Source organism: Anopheles gambiae, chromosome 2 (genome assembly GCF_943734735.2).
Source record: "Anopheles gambiae chromosome 2, idAnoGambNW_F1_1, whole genome shotgun sequence".
In the NCBI taxonomy this organism is placed as follows: Eukaryota; Metazoa; Arthropoda; class Insecta; order Diptera; family Culicidae; genus Anopheles; species Anopheles gambiae.
Genome location: NC_064601.1, coordinates 55584834 through 55609138, shown reverse-complemented (window position 1 = coordinate 55609138; position 24305 = coordinate 55584834). Strand labels below are relative to the sequence as shown.

The 24305-nt window shown below is 45.8% G+C and overlaps 3 protein-coding genes across 6 annotated transcripts in view; 1 reads left to right on the top strand and 2 right to left on the bottom strand.

Moving 5' to 3' along the window:
• Window positions 1–16866, bottom strand: part of LOC1274675 (uncharacterized) — a 35204-nt gene extending 18338 nt beyond the window's left edge. For 2 of the 4 annotated variants that reach the window (XM_061650262.1, XM_313830.6), the window contains exons 1-2: window positions 16760–16853; window positions 12704–12806 (exon numbers count right to left, since the gene is read on the bottom strand). In XM_061650262.1, coding sequence (XP_061506246.1) covers window positions 12704–12706 — 3 coding nt within the window. In that variant the 5' untranslated portion in view covers window positions 12707–12806; window positions 16760–16853. Of the gene's footprint in view, window positions 1–12703; window positions 12807–16726 lie in introns of all 4 variants that reach the window. The other 2 variants (XM_061650264.1, XM_061650265.1) reach the window with 2 other exon arrangements.
• Window positions 16867–19051: 2185 nt separating this feature from the next.
• LOC1274674 (uncharacterized) lies at window positions 19052–20901 on the bottom strand. Its single transcript, XM_313829.6, has 3 exons — window positions 19659–20901; window positions 19318–19595; window positions 19052–19233 (listed from the first exon to the last, which is right to left on the bottom strand). The coding sequence occupies exons 1-3, from the start codon at window positions 20016–20018 to the stop codon at window positions 19143–19145; spliced, it is 729 nt and encodes a 242-aa protein (XP_313829.4). The 5' UTR covers window positions 20019–20901; the 3' UTR covers window positions 19052–19142.
• Window positions 20902–21992: 1091 nt separating this feature from the next.
• Window positions 21993–23663, top strand: LOC1274673 (uncharacterized). The gene is made up of 3 exons (XM_313828.3): window positions 21993–22946; window positions 23023–23183; window positions 23276–23663. Exons 1-3 carry the CDS (start codon window positions 22760–22762, stop codon window positions 23642–23644), a joined length of 717 nt encoding a protein of 238 aa, XP_313828.3. The 5' UTR covers window positions 21993–22759; the 3' UTR covers window positions 23645–23663.
• Window positions 23664–24305: the final 642 nt, after the last annotated feature.

The following is a 24305-nucleotide window of genomic DNA, read 5'->3' as shown; positions in this document are numbered from 1 at the left end:
TAGTCCCAACCTAATCGGTGTACCGTTCGAGCAGATTTGGTGCGACCCGGGCATTCGATCCGTTAATCATTCGGCATTGTGATGGGAAGATTGTCTTGTGAATACCGTTCCTCTCGGGCGAAGGAATCGTTTAGAGCCACTCTGCTTTAAAAACTCAACCCCGGTCCATCCCAGACCCAGTGCGCTGTGAATTTGCGTATTTCTTAACCGCACACACACACACCCATACACACCCATATGTACGCAAATATACGCACACACACATGCACAGAAAACAAGTCAAGTAACTTTCTCTACACTTACTACTACTATCTGCAGCAAATTGGCGTAGGATTTCGCTTTCAGCCTTAGCATGTTGATGTGCACCAAGAAAATGGAAACAAAACGACAACACCAGTAACACCGCGAAGAGCGTACACAGCGCAAAACAAAACTACACGAGTTAGTACAAAAAGCCGTGAACTTGTCCTTTTGGACCTGCTTCGTGATTGGAACAATGTTTTCCAACTTATTACAATACTGGTTTGGATGGTTGTTGTTGTTGTTGTTGTGCGCGACTGGGTGGAACAACCTGGCCAAAACCCGAAGACATTGACATGGTGGGTTAAATCTTCACACCGCCAAGAAGAAATTTCTACCTTTGCGACGACTCGCGGCGCTGGCAGCCAAAACGAAGCAAAAAGTGTAAAACATGCCCAAGGCAGCAGCAGCAGCAGGACCTGGGACCACGATGGCAGCAAACAGGTTCCACCAGTCGCTTATTTTCGTTCCTGCTTTCGGCAGGAACTTTGAAAACGGACGACCTCTCGTTATCAAAATAACTGCAGCGCAAAACGCGAAGAGCGCAAGCAAAGCGATGCAGCAATAGCGCTGGATCGGGGGAACCAACCTGCGAGAATGTAACGGAGACCCTAAACTGTGGGCTAGAGAATCGGAGGGTTGTGGGATGGTAGTACAAAAATGGCATCCGGGTGGGTCGTTGCGCCCTGTAACAGCTACTGTGCCAGAAAAACGCGTGCTTATTCATGGCGTCCTATCCCGAAAGATGTACCCTGGTCATGGCTGGTTCTTCTTGCGCCATTTAGGCATCATTGATTTGGTCTCTAATTTGATGTGAGGGGTTAGAATCCCCGCAAAAGTAACTTTCCTTCACTCGATCAGCAGGAACGCGTTCGTACGTACCAGTGGAGAGCGTACATAAACGATCTTTCACGGCGTAGAACCCAACGAACGAACGAACGAACGTACGAAGATCGCCTGAAAGTGATAAGAGCACATTGTACGCTGCAAAACCCTCGCCAAGGGTTGCTATAGGGGCGTGCGATCAATCGGAAAATAATTCATGGAAAAAATGTTAATTTGGTATGGTCACCACCGGCTGCAGTGCGCCGATCACACGGTGCTTTGCTGATGATTTGCCCAACGAATGCATTGGGCGGTGAGTTGCACTAAGCTGGTGTAAATGCCTGCCGCCAGTTCGGTATCCACTGGTACGGTGTGTGCCCACAACCGTGCACGAGATGTGCGCAAGAAAAGCAAGTTCAATGCCAGAACTCATCGATAGAACGCGACAAGAAAAGCACGCGGGAGGAACGCGGTATTACTAACCTTTAAACATTGGTTTTTGCTAACAACTTCTCATGGAACCCACACACACACACAGACACGTGAATTGCTATCGAGGAAACGTCATCGGCTTGTTGCTAAAAACAGCGCACCGTCGCTAGACATTACGTACCGGGATCGAGGCACTGTTCCGGGATCGAGGAGGTGTATGCACTGTCTACTTCGTAGACCGTTTCTGAAACGACCACAACCTTTCTGGAAGCGAGCAGCAGAAAACTGCCAGTTTCTGTTCGGGGAGGAAAAGCGTTGTGGATATGAACTTGTAACTGCCGTTTAGTGATCTCACTAAACGATAGAATAATGCGCAGTGCAATGTAGCTGGAGGCCGCCTGACGGTTCTTATGTACGCGGAGCGGTCACTAATCTCACGAAACGGATCCGAAAACGGTTTCGCGAACAATGAGGAAATATTTTTCCCCGCCCAACGCTGCACCGCCGTTGGTGTGCTGCTTGCCGTGTGCCTTCTGTTCCGGTATTCCATCCGTGGTTAGTAGATTTGTTTGTTTTATGTGGGACAAAATCTCTTTCAAGCTTGCAATACGCTTTAATAAAAAGCAATTACCGGCACAAATAGACATTCTTTTCCAAATGTAGGAATGAAGTTAACAGTTCTTACATAAAACTATACACATATAACGTTCGTAGTCTTTTTATTATTATTTTTTGCAATAATGATATCCGCCGTGAGGAGCAGTCTATGTAGGCTTCATAGCCATAATAACGCCACCCATCCAATAGTGAAGTCATACCTTGCTACTAGGGAGAGGGTAGCTCCAAATGGGGATTGAACCCATCCGGCATTGACGAGTCGATGTAGACCCACTACAGTAGTATTGTCTAGTGACTGAAAGGCATATCAATTCAAGCAACGGCCGTTGATGAATTAATTGTTAGACTTTCACAGCATTTTGCTTAACTATCTGTATAAAGCTCGAATGGTTTTGCAATACGTTTGCTGGTTTCCGACGCTTTTGCGTTCGACGACATGACGCGTGACTGAATGATTTGCTTCGCTTCCCGGATCTGTCAGCGAAAAAGGTCACTAACTAATTTTTTATCATCACCGTCGTCCCGTGTTAGAAAAATGACGCCCACCCACCTCTATCGTCGAGAGGTGCGGATTGAACTACGGCTTGATCTCCGTGATCGAGCGGTGGTCCAATTATGGTGGGATTGAGATGAAGTTTACACGCGCCACGATACATCCAGCTACACACATCAACGCAAATACGAAAGATCCCAGAATGGGTATCGAGCAATTCGAAAGGTGCGATCGTGAAGTGCGTGGGGCTACCCCAGCAAATACCCGCAGTTTAAAGACGAGAAATGAAAGTGAAACGATCACCATGGGACGTATCCGAAGGGCCTTACCTGGCTATTAATCAATTATAATGCAATAAAAGTTGTTATGAGCAGCGACAGGCGGGCGCCGAAAAAGCAAGACAAGACAGCATCGTGGTACGTTCGTTGGTCGGTAAGATAAAGGTTATCCTGGCGGTTGAGCGGTTTGATCGAATAGAGAGAAGGAGAGAGATAGAAAGAGAGAGAGAGAGAGAGAGAGAGAGAGAGAGAGAGAGAGAGGGGGGGGGGGGGGGCGCAAAGAAATGGGACACACAGAATTATGAAATTAATTTGCCCCCTCCTACAACTATCTTTACCCCGTTGAATGCATACCCCCTGCCAGATACCTTGAACGCTCCATTTTTGGATAAAACGTCTTCCGAGAAACGTCCCCGGAATAACTTCGCAGTACGACGAATATAATCGGTAGTGACCGTAAATGGGTGGTAACTGGTGTCAAAGCTGCTGCAAGCATGAAGTGCTGCTGGGAGTCTGGGTACACATCCAAGGATGACAAGGATGCCCATGGTGATGATGTGTTGGGCGGGCGACTCAAGGGAGGAGGAAGATTGGGAGCATCCAAGCAATGCATGCAATTTGTTGCCAATCGTGTCACATGTCGGCAGCGTGATGTGCATTCACAAGTAAGCATGAATGCATGCTTGACATTTCTGCGGCACTGTCGTGCTGACGATGCTGACAGACACTCGAGTCACTTAGGATTGCAAAGTCGTGCACGGAGGAGCCCAAAGAAGCAAACAATGAAGCCCATGTGGGGAAACTTTTCGAATAATTGCTTTCATATGGCACTACACATCGGCAGCAAGTGATGTTTATGTTTAGTATTTTGGTACCCCATTCATTAGGTGACCTCCGCCATCACAATATGGTAGGCGTGAAAGACAAGCACGTGCTATGTATGTCACGAAGACGTAAAGCGGACAACACCGATACTGCTGATGGAGAAAAGATTTTACATATTCATGCACGAGTTGCTGGAGAGGTCTTCAATATGTGAACTGTAGTATACTTTTTTTTTGCAAAAGCAACCGTTAAACATGGTGTACAAGGTAACATAAATCCAGGTATCATTGCACGGTGTGTACACGTTGGCGATTAAATTGAAAACAGTTTCCAGAGGTTCGTTGTTGAATCTAGACAAATCTATGACAGGACATGGTGAGCATGTGCGATAACGTTTTAGGAACTTTTCGCGACTTTTGCGACTTTTCGAAGCATTTTGCCAAACAATTTGGAGTCGCTTCAGAAAATATGTTTTTTCCATATTTTTTACTTATACTGAACTGGACAAGCTTGGTAAATGATGGATAAATGTATTCTGCAAGTATTTCAGCCATTTTCGCATCATAAAACGACGAAAAAACTACATAAATTTGCGATCTGGCACGACCATTCCCTCGACGACCAAAAAAAGCTTCCACCAGCCGCCGGCAGATGCGCTAGTCAAAATCGAAATTACACTAGCGAGTACGGACAAGGCACCCCGGCCATAATAATATATTTGTGAGCCGTTTAAAGTGACATCAGTTTTCTCCAAACTGCTCATGGTATCTACACCGTCGCCTGTCGTCGCACTGTCATGCTATCGGTATCATTTTCGCCCCGACTTGTCCTACATTAGTACATTACTTCTTATTGACGTTTCTGGTAGGTCCGTTGAGATGATTCTTGTTTAAGAAAACACGACCTCCGCATTTTCGTGTAGACTGTTGTGAACGGCCAGAGCAGGCGTATAGATGTTACGAGGCTTAAGTGGTCACAGTGCCGATATCACTACATGCTTCTGCACCAGTGTCACCCGTGGGGTCTCGCGCCCGATCCCGTCGCCGGAAACACACATCGCGCACCCAAAATGCCTAAGGTTTCAGGGAAGGTCGTAAAAAGAAAGCAGCTCCGAATGGCTCTGTCCGTTGCCGGAGAGTAACAAAATAGAAATAAACCTCGTTCTGTGAAATTTGGGTTACACTCTGTGATTCAGCGTACCAAAACCTTCTTCTATGGCCACTTGCGGTCGTGTGGGGTGGCAACGCTGGTGCTTTCCAAAAACCCCCAACCTCTCTCTCTATCTCTCTCTGTGTGTATAGCAACCCTTTTCGAGTGTTCCACAAGCATGCTTCCTCGAAGCTTTGACCGGTATGTCGCGAGGGCCACAGGGTCAGGCACGGCTATAAAACACGTGTGAAAAAAGCTACTTTGAATGTTTGTGTTGATTACTGGTCACCGCCGGGAGGTCAACATTGGGGGGGGGGGGGGGGATTCCTCCCCGCTGGTAGTAATGGTCCACACCGTTAGCTTTCTTTACAGCACCTCATCCGTCAAATGGTTTGCTATCGTTTTCTATTCTTGGGAACAAAAACACATAAAGCAGACACCTTAATTCACAATGCGTTTTGTAGCACCTGTCTATATCAACCAGCCAAGATCTGAATATCGGTACACTGCGTCTTCTGCGTTTTAATCTCACGATCCGTCGGGCGGCAGCAGCTTATTTGAAGGCTTATTTGAACCCACAGAACCATGGTCTTGGCAATGCTAAAACCGCTGGGTCTCTCGTGCGGCCGTCCGTAACAGCAGGAAGTCTTCTTAGCTTCAATTCGCAATGCTTACACATTGCGAGAACAAACCGGCATACGGTAGAATATCATTCATCGCGAACGCTAAACGGAACACCGGTACGCGGCCGTAGAAGAAATCTCCTCCAATCCGATTTAACAAGAAACGCTCGCCACTCGTCGTCTGTTGTAAGCTGCCGGTCTGGTCTGGTGGATGAGATGTTTCGACACCGGCCGGTGGAATGTGTCGATATTGATGAGGCGGGAGCGTTCTGCGAAGGTTTCGTGATACGATCAATGCCAAAGTCGAGCCGTTTCGCTAACGGCTTTTACTCAACTATTAACTCGATCCCGATTAGTGTCGGGTGCGGCTAGAACGCCAAAGTACGATTGCACCTGACGAAGGTTCGTTGACGTTTTCGTCATCTCTCCCTTTCCTGCTGTCAAACCTCTATCCATTCATCGCTATTGACAGGTGTAACACATCCCATCTCTTCCGGCAGATGGAATAGTTTAAGTTGCTTTCGAGTGAAACTTCATCGTAAACGAACGGAAGCAGCCGCCTCCAGGCAGCCCATCGCCCTGAAGCTAATGTGCCGTGTAATAAGCCATTCTTATTCATTAATGCCCTAATGCCAGCCATTCTTCTGACTGCTAGCGGCACCCGAAGTCCAAGTTCGGCAACTGTTGGTTGGCTGTGTTTAGAGGTGGTTGGCACCACTTTGGCACAAACATTCACCGTCAGCGGGATATGCGCCAAGCACGACGGCGAAGTTGAAACACTTTGCGCGCTATCTTAAGCCACACCACTATCGGGCAACATGACGGCGGTGCTCTTTGCAGAAAGTTGACTGACCCCGTGCTGCGTGTCGACAAAGATGTTTCGAACCATTCCTGTTCCCCTACCTCAGATTCACCTGTGACACCGATACCACCCCTGCTCACGTATTTTCTCGAAGGGGCCAGGGGACTTAAGCATCGCACTCGCTCGTGCATCACGACTAAAATTAGAGCCCGAAAGTAACCGTTGTTGCGGCGTCAGCTGCTTCCGGCACACGGCTATGCGAAGGTCGAAAGTGGACAGAGCGATGGGGGCAACAAAGTAACACGCGTCAGGATAAGCAAAATACACAGCTTGAGCGTGAATTTGTCGCGCACTATCGCTGTGAAGCCGCTGAGCCGACTAATGTGTATTTCTGACTGCTTGCTTTTGTCGCAACCACGAGACGCACAACTCTTTTTCCACAGCTCACGGCATCTAGCTATCAGTTTTCGGAGTCGCGTGAAAGCGGTTCGAATGGTTTCGGGCGGGTTTGGCATGAAAGATGCGACTTGAGAACTTGTCTGGTACCGGTCGATTGGTGTAGTCGAAAGAGAGAGCTCTTTCACTAGCTTTTAAGTTTGCGACATTCTTCGTTTTTTCCCGATATTCCCATCGTATAGGGGATAAACAAGTTGCGATGCAAAATGTGCGGTCTCGGTGGACAAACCGTTAAAGAATTAGCACGCACTCACGAACTAGCATACGTTTGATTAATAAGGAAAGACTCGACAAAAATACGCTCAGGAAAATTATCATTTTTTGTCAAGCCCTAGCTGATCGATGTTCCTCAACCTGGATGCAACATTTGCCACCAGTACGCACACATCCATACATCCCTCCCCATCGATGATACCACGGAAGTAACCCGTTACTTCGGCATTATTTCCTTTGAAATTGTAATTGAATTCAACAACACTCCGGGCTGGACCGACCGGTGCAGTCATCGGTCGATCGGTTGCATTTGGCGTCGTCGCCGCCCTGTTTTATGCCAAACGCAACGGTGCACATAAGTTGGCGAGGCGGCCCCGACCCTTCGGAAACAACATTTCTGTAGTCCCGCTTTCGGCTTTCTTTTATCCACCGCACGCTGTCGGGCAAATCGTGTCAATCGGAATGGAACGACCAACACATCCCTTTTTCAGCATCCGCATGGTGGTGGTGTGGTGTAGTTCAGAGAGTCGGTGTGTGGTAGACGTTGTGGCAGATTCTAGCATTCACCGATGTGCCGGAATCTCTCACACCCCTGTGTGTGAGTAGCCATCGAGCATCGAAACTTGTCCGGCAGCGTTAGCCCACGTTAGGCCGTCCTGCATGCATATCGTCACAACTTACGCCGCGTGTGCAAGGCGTGAATGTAAACTCTCGTTTGGGCGGGTTTTAGGGAAGCCTCTGTCGACTTTATTTCCACTTTTTCCTCCTGCCAGCCTGAAAGAGGCTTTGGGCGTGTTGATGAGCATGGGGGGAGAGAAGCGGGGAAGACGACTTTCGGTTCTGTTATGCTGTTGTACACCGTTTGTCGAGAAAACTCCCTCTAACCAAGCCTATGAAAGTAAAACTACATTATATATGCTTGATCAAAACTCCTTCAGCAAGAGAGAGAGAGAGAGAGAGAGAGAGAAAGAGAGGGACAGTTTTATTGCCCATACGTATCGAGAGGACAGCGCCGGTTTGTGGCAGGTGAATGCGCACGATTGAATATATTATATTTTCCGCGATCGAAGAAAACACCTCAACGATAGTGGGACACGAACACGGACCGGATTATTCCCGCGGGAAGACTAGAGAAAGACCGTTTCTTGTTCGCACACGTACCGCGAGAGTAAGAGCGGGGTGCAACGTGGAAGGTGAAGACACCCGCAGCTTGCACGGACGGCACGAGCGACGCGAGGATGCAGGTGACGTTTGGGTTTGACGTTGGAGAGTTGGAGTGACCTACATTTTATTTTCTCCAAGCGATCATTCAGCTCGTTCCAATGCGCACACCCGTTGTTTTCACTGCCGCAGACTCCGCCGCAACGCTTAAGCTAGGCTAAGCCGTGGAGTGGAGTATACATCGCGTATGGGTACGGGGACACCCCCCTACTCCACACTCTCGAACCCTTCCAATCGATCGTACGTATGACGCTGTGAGAGGTGGTTGGAAAAGGAAAACAAACCCTCCCGTCTACGATGCGCTTGCGGGCGAACAACACATGCGCTTGCCAGCGTGTCAATGCACTGTGTGTATGTGTGTGTGTGTGCGGACATGGCGGTGCTACGTTGCACCCTGGTCAAAGGGGCTGGCCGGTTCCGGAGTTTTACCTACCGTTCCTCTGGCACGTTGCCGGTGTGCATTGGCTACCGGTACGTGATAACAAGTAACGTCCTGGTTGGCTGTAATTGCCACCCCGGTAAAGTCGTGAGCACGGACTGCGGTGTCGGGCCGAAGCTTTTTTGCTGTTCCTGTTCCCATTTTCTTTCCGGCTGGCTTGTGGACCTGTGCCGTGCCGTGCCGTGCCCTGCCATGTAATCAATGCAATCGGCACCAGAGTGGTTTTTTGACAGTTCATCGCACGTAGCATTGCCCAGCGCAGCGTTGCAGAAACCTGGTAGCGTGGCGTAGGGAAACGGAACAACTCGAGCTATCCGTAAAAGGATGGCAAATTAATTGCGTTCACACTGCCCTCTGGCAGTGTTGTTAAAAATGGGGAAGCAACATTGTCTGTATGAAATGTTTTTCTGCTGGTGTTGTTTGCCGCGAGCATAGGGTTTTTGTGTTGTAGTAAGGATAAGCCTGTGGTGCCATAACAAGGGCTTTAAAAATGGCACATGTCTTATTGAAACGCTGTTTTCAAAGGCAAAATGCAGGAGTATTATCAATGTCTGCATACATTGGTTTAGAAAAGATTGTAGCAGTGTGATTTGTAGCAACACTACTGAACAGAAACACCACACGAAACGCAATGGTATATGCGGTCGTTGGGTGATGCTCATCAATCGAACCTCATCATTCAAATGTCAAGCTTTATTAAATACTGCGATGAAAAACGTTATTTTGCTCAACGCATCGTCCTCGAAAAGCGATCAAAAATCTGCGTACAAGTTCTGAAACTTTATAACCCCGGCCACCCCTCCAGAAAAAAAGGACAAGATTTACTTCGGCGCCATATTGCCACATGATGCTTGTCTGCCTGCCTGCCTGCGAGCGTTTGGGAGTGCCCGTTGAAGGTGGCCGTGAGGTAAATTACTTGTTTCCGACGTCATTTCGATGCCGAGGCCCCGAGCAGCGAAGGATCAACAACGCACCGGACACATCGTCACACCGCGCTGCGGTGTAACTCTTTCATATTATCTAGCTTTATTGGTTTATTAATTTCACCCAGGCGGTGTGAACCGCCAGCATCATGCGGCAATCCCTTCATGCGACCTCACGATATACAAAACACTGGGACCATGACCCAGCTTTATGCGGGTCCTGAATTGAAACGAAGCCGACCATAAATCCACCACCTCTCCAGCTGCGCATTAATGTCGTTCGCTTACCGGACCCGGCGCCGGTCAATCCGTTTCCCTGTACACCCTGTCGCCCGATTGCGATTGGCGTACGGACGGGCGGGGCGGGGAAGAGGGCGCAAGCGTTCGGTTTTCCAATGTCAACGGCATTTGTAGCGAACGACACCGCGCGATTGGCCTGCTTATGGTCGGCCTAAATAAATATTTCCACTACACTTGAGAAGGAGGACGGTGTAGCGAACCCGGTGCGCGCGGTGCCGTTGGATCATTGCCAAACCGTGGGAAATAACGCCACACCAAGAACGGTGCACGACTTGGGAGTTGGAAAATCTCTCCTGGGAACGGTTGGTGCATGACGAATCGGTTCAATTGGAACGGGGCGAAATAATGGAAGGCACGAAAGGGAACGACTCTGGTGGTAGCGATGAGTTGGCAATAGAACGCTTATACTTTGCTTCCTTGCCAGTCGCTTTTTACAGCTTGCGGGAGCGCGACTCTCGCGAATCAACAAACAGAAGTTTCATGCTCTGCGGCTTGAAGCGAACCACATGAGGCATATGCAGGAAAACTACGACCCAACAACTGATACCAAATCAGTCCAAACTTGGTCAATATTGTACGGAATGCGGCGAACATCGGTAGTACAGCTGCTTGTGTATATTTATTTCATATCATATCTGACAATGAGCAAGCATGGGATCGTTTGTTTATTGACGATGGTCGTTCGCTTACTGCCAAGCCAGCTGAGCTCAGCAAATATATCTCTACAACAGTTTAGACAGTCGAATAAGCACGGACTTGAATGGAATCACCGAATTCGAAAACGTTCCTACAGAAAAATAAGAAAACCATTCAGGATATGACGGTGCTTTAACAGCGCGGTCAAATTAGTATGCGCCATATCTTCTTCAAATGTTGACGCGCGTCGCAAAAGACCACCCACAGTCATTAATATGTTGTTGTGTGTTGGTTGCTTCAAACACGGATACACATAGCGCAGAACAGAACCGTCGAACGGTATTTCAACACTTCTATCCGGTATATTGGATACGTTCGTTTTCGCGCAAGCGTTTTCTCGCACAACCATCAAAAGACTTCAACGCAACGCAACAAAACGAACCCACCGCGGAGTGAGTTATCTCGCACATCTCGTGACCCTTCCGCCTATATTGAGCGTGTTATTCTTGAGACACACGGAACGCGTTGAGCGACAAAAAAAAATGGTAAAAACGTTCCAACCTCACCGTGGTAACAAGTGAAAGTGTTTGCTCCCCGTAGCTGTGCCATCGCAACAATGAGATTCGGACACGATGACTTTGCCACCATTTTAGCTGTGGTTTTGAAAGTAGCTGCACAGGCGAAAGTTTCCACTTCCAAACTATACCCCTAGCCGGCCTCGAGCAAACAGCCACACTGTCGACACACTCTGTTCAGAAAAGGTCAATCGTACAAACACGTGGCCAAGGAAAAGAACTTTCGCATGCAGCAGCACGTAAATACGCATCATGCGTGATTGTTTCAGTACCAATCGGTGCACTATATAACGATCAACAAACGAAGTGTTGTGAATTACCTATAAAAAAAGCATGATAATTTAGTCTCCAATGATTATTTTCAAAAGCTGGACAACAGTACGAAAAACGTAGACCAAAATGAAAGATGATCTTACATTTGTAGTGATGCTTTCCAGGTAAACACGGAACTAGGGTTATCGGAACCCCTAATTTCAGAACAACGTATCAGTTTTATATTTCTCTTCTTCTAAAGCCCATTTCTCTTATCCATTCCCAACAGAAATACACACACGAGCAAACACACACACACAACCGAGCGTGGAACACTCAGGATGGATGGTAAGTTGAGGCGACCGGAACCGCTTTGTTCGTCATCATCAACAACCGGGAGACGATTGCTCAATACGTCAAGCGTCCGGGAAAGAGAACGTACCGGGGTCCTTCATGTAACGCTCGAAACGATACATCAATGGAGCCCCCGCACAAGCTCAGCTCACAAAAGCACTAATGCTCGACAGCGGTGGGACATCCGTAGCCAGGCGCGCGTCTCCCATTTCATGGGAAACGCAGCACGATCGGGCCAGAGAGCACTGTTTCTCAACAACACCTCCGCTGGTTCGACGTGCACTTGAACAACAAAGTTGTGAACCGTGTCTCTTCTTCCATTCGCTTTCCGCGTCCTGCTTCTAGTCTCTCCAGGTTGGTCCCACCGAGTACGATTGATGCTTCAATCAGCTGTAACCTCGAGGGAACGACTCATCCGAGCCCGATGTGTTGGTTCGGGGTGTCAGGGTGTATATGATGGATTCAGAAAAAGCTTTCAACTCACCCCGGCAGCCCCCATACACTGGACAGCAGCGAGGTAAGGGTGGCACATGTTGGACATTCGGTTCGATCCATGAAAAGGAACCTCACACCTTGCCAATTTCGCACCAAGGTACGGTGGGCCATGTGTTAAATGGTCACTAACTGGCACCTTCCTTTTACGCGACCGTGGGACAACAAGCCGCAATCTGCGTTTGTGCGCTACACACAACTGGGGTGAGTGAGGTGGTAATGAAGGGAAGATCGGATTATTCTTGGACATTCATCAATCACATCGCTGGAACCACCGTACGCGTCGTAATGAGCATAGCGGTGCAAGATGATTGAGCGATAAAGTTTTCAAGATCGAACTGTGGTAACGCGTATGCGCTACGATCGAACGCGTTATGCAATTTATTGTTTAGGGTGCTCACGTAGGAGCAAATGTTTATACAGCACATAAACATTAGCCAGTGGGATAACATTCAAAACCAGGGAGAGGCAGTTAATGAATGGTCGTCGGTACTTACCATTACATGACAATGCGATGCGTTTGAAATCCTTTGCCCGACAATGCCGCTGTAACACACACTACACTACAGAGTCAGTGTATGGAAAGCACGATCACGATCACTAAATAAAACGAAACGAAGAATGAGCATCACTAGCATTGTTGGGGTATAAAGTAACACACAGTTCCGAACGTGCACAGTCCAGATGCAGCATATTAGCACTTTTCGATTGTAAATCATGCCTACGCACACATCCTAATTCCGTATGCTTTCTATTCTATTCACACACACACACACACACCACACAAACACACACCGAACACAAAGCACATTGCCGTTGTTTGCCAACTTATGCACCAACTTGTGCTATGTTGTAAGTAGCAGGGTGTCGTTTGCACGGCTTCGCTTCATCGCTGCTCTCCACACCTAGCTATAAACTGATCGATTTTTGATTCAAATCGATCGAACGGTTCGGTGCCTGCCAGCGGTGCTGGAAAACGTCGCGCAAGCGACATAAATGCATTGATTTATGCGCGTTGTACAAAATGGGGCTATTTAGTCACACAGATAGTTCGACAACGAAACTGCACGTGCTGATGATGGCGCATGGCGGGGAAGAATATCGAAGGGGAGGGGGGAAGGGGGGTGTGACGTATGGAATAATATAATCAATTAGTTTTGCCTCAAACCACTAAATCTGCGTACCATACGATCCGCGAGTGCCGTCGATATTGGACAACAGCCACCAGGGCCTTTCTGTTCCAATCTACATGGCCGGCGAGGGTTATGGGATAGCTGCGTCAAAACGCACACTGTGTACTGTGTGAGGTGTTCTGTTGAGCAAACAATAAACAAACAAACGAACGAACAGCAACACGGAGCCAACGGCGGTAAGAGTCGCATGGAACAGCAATAAGAAGGGAAGGAATGAAATATGGGGCTGTGAAATTCTATAATTACAGCTCTACAGCATAAAGCGTGGCGTGTAAGAATAACTTGTAGAAAAAATATACATCACATAATGCAAAAGCTAATGTAAGGAAGACTTGCTCGTGACATATAATGATATTTTATAACTAAGAATTTTACAAAGTCGCCTAAAAAGCTCTGTAAATATCGTTTACAACGAGCAAAATGTCCCATAAGTAATGCTGAGACATTTTTTTAGTTTTAATGTTCAAGCAAAGTTTGTTCAACATGGTTTAAAAAAATAACTAGATGTGAAAACAATATTTAACGTTTTCATTAAAAATTTATGAACACAAACACAGAAAGATAAAAAAGAAAAAATCACTAATAACACACTTCATCCTTCTCTCCGATCACACTGACAGAAATCGTATGTGTATGTATTAGTGTGTGTTAACAAATGATAATAAGTGACCCGGTCAGGGGCGGATTAAGCACTAAGCAAACTAAGCGGCCGTGCGAGGCCCCGAAAATGGAACCCACCCACCCTGCTCACAAGTAAAAATTGTTACTCAATCCTTCTCTGGTTTAGAACATTTGATTCAATCGCCTGTTGGACGCTTCAACCAGGCCTACATTCGTGTGACCGCTTAGGGCCTCCTCTCGTCTCAATCCGCCACTGGACCCGGTGCGATTAAATCACTATCCTTAGCTACTAGGTTTGCAGGAACTTTTACTGCCGTTGTTCAGCGATCGGCAAAGTATGGCTCATAGAACTTCCACACATTTTTGCTCTTGGTTTAACAATTTGGCTCATCACGTGAAACTCTACGAACATTTTTGTAGAAATTGGCTCTTTCGATCGTAAAGTTAACCGACCGCTGCCGTAATTCGAACGATCTGCCGTAATTTTTGAAATGCGACGTATCAACATCAATAACTCTATTATTGTTATTATCTCAGGTAATATTGATCACGAGTTCAATTGCTCCGGTGCATGTCGCTTGCGTATAAAGTTGCAAATCGCTGCCTACCAACGGCCAATCTGTTTTCGAATTTCAAATTATTTCCGTTGCATCAAACGCCAATGCGAGTGGCACACAATGTGAGCGTATAGTAAATTTTCACATTTTCTTGGTAACACCGCCCTAACCGTACCTGCGGACCCGCTTGGGCCTGCGGCACTGACATTGGTAACGGGCAGCTGAACCGCGACCGAAACTGTTCAGTGAGGGGGGTGGGAGAGGGGGGTTTGCACAAGGGTTCTCATCGGTGTGCACACGCACACACATTGCACGATTGGCACAAGTGTCGGGGGACAAACAGGGTGTAGTAGATCGAAGAAAATAAAACAATAAAAATAAGCACCACCGAACCTGAACAGAACCCGCTTCTTTGCGTTTCGCTGTCCGGCAGCGGCACACAAAACGTATCCGTAACGGATCGGTGATTCGAACGGAGAAAAAATAACTCGTACTAAGGCGAAGAGGCGAGGTGAAGAGAAGAAAAAAGTCTCATTCAAATTGAACCCTCGACTGGGACGCACCACAACAACAACAACCAGACTGCTTGAAGTGTTCTTGGCCTTTCGGACGTCACAGCATGGCAGCATGGGAGGGCTCTGTTGGCAAACGGTTCGTGTTACCGAGAAGTTCTTCTCTAACAAAGTTTGTCGCTTCTTTTGCTCTCGCGGGGAAGTCATTTCGGTGAACTCGCGCGGATGGCCGCAAACCTGAAAATCGGCCACAAAGAAAAACAGAGACAGGGTGCGACAGAGAGAGAGAGAGAGTTAGAGAGGGGAACCTGCGTTTTTAAATTTATTTCGAACCAAACCGACCGGCGATCATCGCCGATCCAGCCCGCACGGTGATGGGGTGCTTCTCAACGGCACAGGGCATCATGAGTGCAAGCGAATGATGGAATTTGTATATGTTAAATATATATTTATATATATATACGTGTGTGTGTGTGCACAGCATCATATGCATCGAACGATGGTGGATGAAAGTCGTCCAGTGAACTGATTTAGCGCTTTTGAAATAAGAAATTAAAATCTTAAACCGAGCCGAACTGAGTTGAAATTCATTTCCATTCAAACTGATCTCAAGCTTTTTTCTCAACCCCCCCCTCCCCCTCTGATGACTGAGTCGTTTGATTTCGTCACCTGCAAACTCAGTTGGCGTGTTCTTTGCGTTACTCATGTTCTAATATTTGTCCCCCCCAAGCCAAAGGCGAGCAAATTGCGTCCGCACTAGAATGTAACCAACTATTCGTACAACAAGTCACTAGCATGTCCAGGGCGGTGTGTTTTCACTCATTAGCCAGGAATTCACGGCCCATGTCCAAACCCGCCAGCAACGCTACGTCGGCTTGAAGCTGCAAGGTTTTGCCACCGCGGTTCCAACTCGGCCACTTGCGCAATCGGGTGGTGTTCTTTGTGTATGTATATGTGTGTGCGTAGTGTGTGTATGTGTGTGGAACGAACGTACGGAGGGTAGAGCGATTATTTCCGCACGACGCACATTTCCTAGCGGTGGCGGCAAGAAAGGCACAAGTCGTTCCGCTCATGTCCTCCCCCATGGCCGATTATTGGACAGTTTGGAGCGCAAAGAACATCACACTGCATACACACACACACACAGCTCGTTCTCGGTGCACCACTGGGCATGCTTGTGCCACTTGCAACGGCTCAGTCCTTTAAATTTGAACTTAAAGTCAAATTACAACAGTTCTACAGGGAATGATATTCAAGTATGTTGTTAGCTTAATACGACTTCTGCACTGTTTTGGATGCAGTTGTGACAGATTTGTTTCACAAAGCATGCGTATGCCGATCAGGATGCGAATTGGAATACGGTCACCGATACCAGTTTTTCACGTTGGTTATTGATCACTTAATTTGTACAGCGTAAAAGATGGACTCTTCGGTTCGCAAACAACAAATTGCACTTTTTCTTAACATTCTTTCGGGATTCCGGTGTCGTTGATCGCACTCTAAATCTGATCCAATCTAGACAAACGATGTTCATAAACTAGCACCTAGGTATCTTCCCGTTTGCTCTACGTTTATTCACTCTTCGAGATCCGTTATCGCGATATGTTACATTAAACACTATATTCCTCACAAAATACACTTTTGTTTTGAAAATCGATTGCAAAGATTACGTTTTTTTCACACCTTAGGGTGCCGCACTGCCACAGCCACTGTACACAGATCCACCGTCCAATACAGACTGAAGAGTCTGTGGTTCTGCTTTCGCGAAAGGTTCGTGGTGTTTGTGTTCCCGATCAAGCTGTTCGTTTTCAAATGATTGTTTTGCTCACATCGCACACTGGGCCGCTTGGAGCGAATACAGGGGGAAAATTGTATGCCCGGAAAATAGGAAATTGTTTCCTTGCATTAAATCGTTTTTATTAACAAAGGGTGTTGAGTGTTAAGTGATAAAAAAGAGTGTTTTATACAATTTTGTGGACAATTTAATAATAACAGCATTAATGTATCACATTGTATTATCAGAATTTAAGTTTGAAAAAATCGCCACAATTATCTTGACAACGAAACTTACTTTTTTATTTTCTTGCACAACTACCCAGCTGGACAAAATCGTATTTGAGCGTCAACAGCAACGGCAAAGTTCATCTGGATGAACTCTCCGGGAGGAATATTAAAACTCTACGAAAATTAACGAAATAGATACACGGTATCAGATAGGTATACATAGATTCGTAGATACGCGGGTTTCTCATATGACAGTTTTTTTGCTGTAAATTTGTCGAATAGAAAATAATATTGAGCCGGTCTCGTAGTACAGTCGTCAACTCGTACGACTTAACAACACGCTCGTCATGGGTTCAATCCCCAAATAGACCGCGCCGCCATACGTAGGACTGACTATCCTACTATGGTAACAATAAGTCACTGAAAACCAAGCTCACTTCACTAGTGGGTACAGGCAGGCCTTGACCGACATCGGTTGTTGAGCCAAAGAAGAAGAAGAAGAAAATAATATATTTTTTTGGTTTATTTTAAAATTCATTGAAAAACGTGTTCAAAAGACTAGCTCTTACTCTTTCATTTATCTCTCTCTCTCTCTCTCTCTCTCTCTCTCTCTCTCTCTCTCTCTCTCTCTCTCTCTCTCTCTCTCTCTCTCTCCCTCTCTCTCTCCCTCTCTCTCTCTCTTTCTCTCTCTCTTTTATCTTTTCGGTCAAAAGTCGGACGAACTTTTCCAAATTTTGCACGTAATGGGCCATTATTTTTGTATTTTTGACTGCGATAATGACGACTGGTTGATTTTACGCCAACCGTCCATGCAGTGTGCGTGCAAAAATTAGTCATATAAATAAATCTCATCAAAAACAGTTTAGTCAGCCTAGACAAGATACGGTTTTATGAAAAAAAAAAAAAACAACTTTACATTAAGATGTGATAATTAAGTTGCTGCCGCTTGATTTGTTAAATTGTTTAATTGTTTAAATAAAATCTTTTAAATTATAAATATCCGTTTTTGTTATCAGTTCATTAAAAAATGCCGTCCACAAGGACAGAGGGGGCGTGGTAGGCCCAAACTGAGATGGCGTGAAGAAGTCCGCCGGGATAACGGACTGGCAGACGAAGGCGCGAGACCGTGAGCGGGTCCAGACACTCCTGTGGCAGTCCAAGACCGCAAAGCGGTTGTAGCGCTGGATAAGTAAGTAAGTAAGTTTTTTTTATTAATGACAGAGATGAAAATGCGAAATAAAGAAAACATGCATTTGACGTAAAGGCGGTCCCCGAGATACACGGTTAATGGGGACCGAAAACGGCCGCAAAATACCGCGTATCTCGAATTTCCGCGTAAGTCGAATCTCGTGATTTCCAGCTAAAATATCACTAAGTTTTGTGTAATTTTGCAATTAGGGGGCGGTTTTAGTCACTTTATGAATCATTTGATATGATTCTGACTGAATATAACAGTTTTAAACCTTTTGAAATAGTTTTTAACATTCGATTGAAACGGAAATTATTTGGCAATTTACAATTGATGTGTCATATCAGTAAAATTTGCTCAAAGAACTGTCAAATTTAGAAAACCGCGTATCTCCGAAACCGCGTATAAAAGGTACTGTGTCTCGGGGACCAGGTACACCTGTACAGGTAGTCCCCGAGATATACGGTACCTCTCATCACCTCTTATTAAGGACCTTGGGGAATTTTCACAAAATTTAAAATGTGTTTAAACAAATATATACAAAATACATAAACCGATGAATCATCAATCGATAGGCTTGGCTTATCACAGGCATAGGCTTATAAAGAATAAAACACCTCACCTAAACGTTGTTTAAACTCTCGTTGCCATCCCAGCTCGGTAGCAAGCAATTTCTTCCATTCCTGTGAGCTCATCAAATGTGCTAAATCATCAAGATAACAGTCTGTTATCGCGGCAATTTGTCCAACGCATTAAAATCACCCCAAACTAAACATTAGCAATTTCATATTTATTTAACATCACTACATTTAAAAGCAACTGCGCCTTACATCACACACTCACATTTTCCGCCAAGTAACTCATTCAATCGGGAGGCTCATTAGCTTTAGACTTTTGCTCTTGATTCCATCGAAGGTGTAAGTCGGGTTGACTTTTACAAATTCATCGTATCTGAAATGAAATGATTGTTTGTAAGTGAACATCAAACGGGACCGAGAAACTGGGCTGAAACAGCAACATTAAACTCAAACTCACTGCATTTCTAGATCCGTTTTAAAGCCAACCTTTGCGGCCGGTATTTGTGAACCAATGGCGGTGAAATTGGTGCTCGTAAGTCGCAAGCCAAATGCCCGGCAAATCGGTCGACGTGCTTTCAGTATTTCGGTGGCGATTCCGCGCCCACGGTAGCGACTGTTCACGCTCAATCCGTACGCCGTCAAGTACTTATCCACACCGTACCGTTCGAATAGGTTCACCGTATCGGTCATGTACTCGTTGACGGCAACCAATTTTTGCATGCTTTCAGTTTTTATCTGCAAATAAATGTTGAACCATGTGAAATCTTGCCGAAAACTGGGTAATCAAATGATACCAACCAAATCCGTTAGGTCGTGTTTATCGCTGGCCATCTTCACCGAAAGCAGGTTGGCTCCTACCATCTCTTTGGATCCTTCCTTGTAGCATACTATGGTAAACTTCTCGCTGAGCAGGTAATGCCAGAATGCGAGAATTTCTTCATAGGACGCGGGAATGTGTCGAACCCGGCCATACGAACAAAGTGGCTCGTCGTCAAGGAAATGTTCGGTGTACAGTTTGATAGCATCATCGAATCGATCTTCCGTTAAGTCCTCTACACGGTACGTCACCAGCGCACCATCCTCACGGTCCGGATCGGGAGCTTCGAACGTCCACCAAACATTCGGAAAAGGTACGTTGGCCGGTCGTTCCCAGGGCATGATGCGTTTGAGTCAGAATCACAGCTTAAGGTTACACAGTTCCTCGAACACTGCTGCAGCTTTGGTGGCTAGCGGTGGTTAGCTTCAGCTCTTTCCAACGATTGACAACGCAATGTAGGTGATAACAACGACCCCCAACGCCGGTCGCGAGCGTAAGATAGTAAAAAACCATGTGTTTGCGTGATGACAACAAAGGCCGCGCATGCGCGTTGAGCTGATTCACTAGCACCAGCTTCGGGCATTTCTGACACTTCCCGGCGAACATTTATTTTTACAATAAAATCGTTAGATCATCTATTGCAACGATCGTGTAGTATTGTGCCATGAGGGTGGCACCCAAATAAGCATTATCTCATGGTATTTACTTCTCATCCGCATAAATCGCTGGTTGTATTAAAAGGTATTTGGCACAATTGGCAGTACATAATTTCGATTTTTGGCCAAGTTTTCAATTATTTATAGGTGTTTCTCGATTTTTGAGTGACTATCATTTTATTTAACTGTAATTAATCATTTTAACTGTAATCGAAATCTTGTTGAGCAGATAGTAAAGTGAACAGACTCTTTTCTAAATCCATTTTCACCCGACATTTTTGTTTTAGATTACCAACCATCAACCATACCGATGCATGGATTAGTCCAAGAAAGGAGTCATTATCATTGCATCATAATCAACTCCAATCAATGAATCCATCATTGTACGTGCTCTATCTGATTAGAGAGCGGACAGGTAGCTTATGACTCATACAAAAATACAAAACACACACCCTCGTATATGTATACAACACATATGTAGTATTTAGTTGAGAGCACACCAAACACTATGCACCCATATCGCTTTACGCCACCCCACGAGCGCAAGAACAGTCAACATACTTAACTAGCTCTAATGTGCAAGCGAGGCGACGTTTATTTATTGAAGATAATTGCGTGGCGCGCGCAGGGGCCTTTGCAATATTAAAATAAAGTAATACTTAAAATAACCTTACTTGCTATATATTTGAAAACAGACATGAACATTTAAACGTGGCAACTGTAATGTTGAAGTCAAAAAAGCAGTAGAACTTATTGAAAGCTTTACACATTGAAATAATTGGATCATGAGCTCCTCTGGAAGTACGGGCCCGGTCTATTTTGATCAGAAAATTTCGAGGACGTAGCGCGTGGTCAGGGGCGTACAAATTTATTTTAAGAAGAAGCTCGGGAGCATCAATTTCGCCTTTTATTAATTTTGCTACAAAAACTGCTTGTGCTACCTCCCTACGTCTCTCTAAGGACTGCAATCCTAGAAGAAGCCGTCTAGTTTGATAGGTTAGAGGCTGGTCCATGTTCCACCGTAAGGTTCTTATAGCTATTTTTGTGAATTTTTTCTGAATTCGCTCAATTCGTGTGGACCAGTTGTTAGTGTGCGGAGACCATGTTACAACATTAAATTCAAGTACGGACCGGACTAACGCGACAAACAGTTGTTTTAAACAGAAAGGGTCATTAAAATCAGATGTCAGACGATGAATAAAACCAAGCTGCCGATATGCTTTGTCGATGACGTACGAATATTGTTGACGGAAGGAGAGTGCTGAGTCAAGAATAGTGCCGAGGTCCTTAGTTTCTATGTTACGTGGGATTATACACGAGTCAAGATTATAGTCTCGCTTGATAGGGTCTTTTTTACGAGTAAAACTAATCACGCAACACTTATTGACACACAAGGATAGCGAGTTCGCAGAGCACCAATTGCTAAATACGTCTAGGCTGTGCTGGAGAGTCGAGCTGTCCGAATCATTTCTAATGGTCGCATAAATCTTGATATCGTCCGCATACATAAGCAAACATTGATTTGGGAGCGCAAATACAACATCATTAATAAATAGGATAAACAATACTGGGCCAATGTTACTTCCCTGTGGGACACCGGACGAACTAACGAACACGTTGGACAAGCACTTATTGATTTTAACACAGTTAAACGTTGACACAGTGACTTAACAATTTCGCGCCAACTATCGTCCCATTGCCGTGCTGGCTGGCTGGCTGGCTGTAGTTCCGTTCAACGAACGCACACATCTTACCAACGCGGCTAATCATCAATAAAACGACCCACTTCCTTTTCTTTCTTATCAGTGTGTTGCGGTAGAGCTTAACCAAATGTGCAATGACCCGTTTCCACACAAAGCGTCGTCGTACAAACGCTACTAACACACACACGTACATCGTTATATACCTCTTAAATGAATGAATGTCATCCCACAAATCTGTTCATCCCTATTTTCTTTCAAATATTAAGTGAGGCACATTTCGCGTGCCGGTTTATATTTCTTTATCGACGAATATCCCCTTCCAAAGCTCATGAAATCCCAGTCCATCTTTCTCTCTACTACCACCAAACCAGATTAATGTTTTGATCTAATGTTAACATCCACAGATAACCAATCTCAATATGTTTCGCACTTGAATTCAAACCAGAACGAAGGTCACCTTATCAACATACCTCACACTGATACTACCAACGGCTGGGTTCTCTCTACTATCATAGCGGCCACTACAATAAACAGTCGATGCTTTCACACAAGCAAGTTGTATACACACTTACGTGCGCGGCTATTTTCTTCCCAGCAAATCGTTATGCGCCATAATGCTAAGGGTGTGTTGCTTAGGGTGTTACCCACAGTGGCACAGTGCAATCCGTTCGCTCGGGGAGTGTGTAACACAACGGTAGCAATTTGGTAACTGGCTGGCGCAAAATGACTTGGAAACGACCGGAACATATTCCATACCCGTCCGTATGGCATACATTCCAAGCCAAGGATACGGAGAGCGATCAAGTGGTCACCTACCGGGTGCAGGATCTTCCGGAGGAACGTTTTGAAGAAGCGATCGCGCACATGATGGAATACTTCGTGTACGATGAGCCGACGTGCCGTGCAAAAGGTAAAGTTCGCATTGCCGCAACTTTTGCCCCCGGATTTGCCCTGACGATGGAGGTTCTGTTTCTACTTTCCCACAGAAATCGTCAATGAGCAGCAAAGCGTTGATGAGATTGCCGACCTGTGGCGTGAATTCGTGAAGCTGCGTCTTGTGCTCGTGTGCTTCAAGGAAGGCAGCGATGAAATTGCCGGCATGAACATGCTGTACGTTTCACAGCAAAGTGACAAGGAAGAGTATCAGGTATGGAGCTGCATTCGCTAAATTGTGCTAAAAACGCTTGCTTTATACATACATCCCCATGACATGAGTATTTTTTTACCGCGATCGAACAGTGCAAGGGAAGCGTTTGGCGATGCATCTACGATCTTGTCGATTATACGATTAAGAAGGCAAACGTCTACGAGCGATACGGGGTCGACAAATATCTTGGCGCAATGGGACTGTCGGTGGCGCCCAACTACCGTGGACGGGGCATAGCCACTGAAATTCTGCGTGCGCGCATTCCTCTGTGCAAGGCCGTTGGTTTGCCCCTAACATCCACCTGTTTCACCGCGATCGGATCGCAAGTAGCAGCAGCAAAGGCCGGTTATGAGGAAACGTACGTGGTGTCGTACGAAGACATGGCCAAGGTGGACGAACGCTTCGTCTTTCCCAACATTACCACCAAGTATGTAAAGTGTATGTCCAAACGTGTAGAATAAAGCCAATTTGAGAACAATATCTTTCCATTGCCACATTTCTTCCAACAAGAAGAAGCTTTTTTATATTAAAAAGAAGCATCAAAATCAGGTGTTAATTACAAAACGTGCTTAAACAACAACTACGTGACCATATAGCAAGCTCGAAGTTGTCTCACCATCAATAGAATTTACACCTGATGCGCAAGCGAACAATGTAGTCACAGGCAATAATTACCCCATGCAATCAAATCCGTACTTAGCTCGCCAGCTTAGTAACATATTTGAACACCCCATCGATGACGAGTTGGGTATAAACACGTTTGCCTGCCGTAACGTTTTGTGTTTGCCATCTCTAATGTTTGCCCAACACTCATTGTACTGCAGGTAATAATTTAAATTAAGTATCATAATATCTTCTTCTTTGGCACAACAACCGCTATCGGTCAAGGCCTGCCTGTACCCACTAGTGAAGTGAGCTTGGTTTTCAGTGACTTATTGTTACCATAGTAGGATATAGTCAGTCCTACGTATGGGGACGCGGTCTATTTGGGACTTGAACCCATGATGGGCATGTTGTTACGACGTACGAGTTGACGACTGTACCACCAGACCGGCCCCGAGTATCATATACTTCTTCAAATGATGTGTGCTACGGTTTACAACAATTCTCTATTAATGAAGC

Excerpts from the sequence above, each read along its gene's own strand:
- LOC1274673 (XM_313828.3), top strand. The coding sequence starts at position 22,760 with ATGACTTGGAAACGACCGGAACATATTCCATACCCGTCCGTATGGCAT. Across the intron at positions 22,947-23,022 it reads GCCGACGTGCCGTGCAAAAG|AAATCGTCAATGAGCAGCAA; the intron begins GTAAAGTTCGCA and ends ACTTTCCCACAG. Across the intron at positions 23,184-23,275 it reads GTGACAAGGAAGAGTATCAG|TGCAAGGGAAGCGTTTGGCG; the intron begins GTATGGAGCTGC and ends GCGATCGAACAG.
- LOC1274674 (XM_313829.6), bottom strand. The coding sequence starts at position 20,018 with ATGCCCTGGGAACGACCGGCCAACGTACCTTTTCCGAATGTTTGGTGG. Across the intron at positions 19,596-19,658 it reads AACACGACCTAACGGATTTG|ATAAAAACTGAAAGCATGCA; the intron begins GTTGGTATCATT and ends ATTTATTTGCAG. Across the intron at positions 19,234-19,317 it reads AAAACGGATCTAGAAATGCA|ATACGATGAATTTGTAAAAG; the intron begins GTGAGTTTGAGT and ends ATTTCATTTCAG.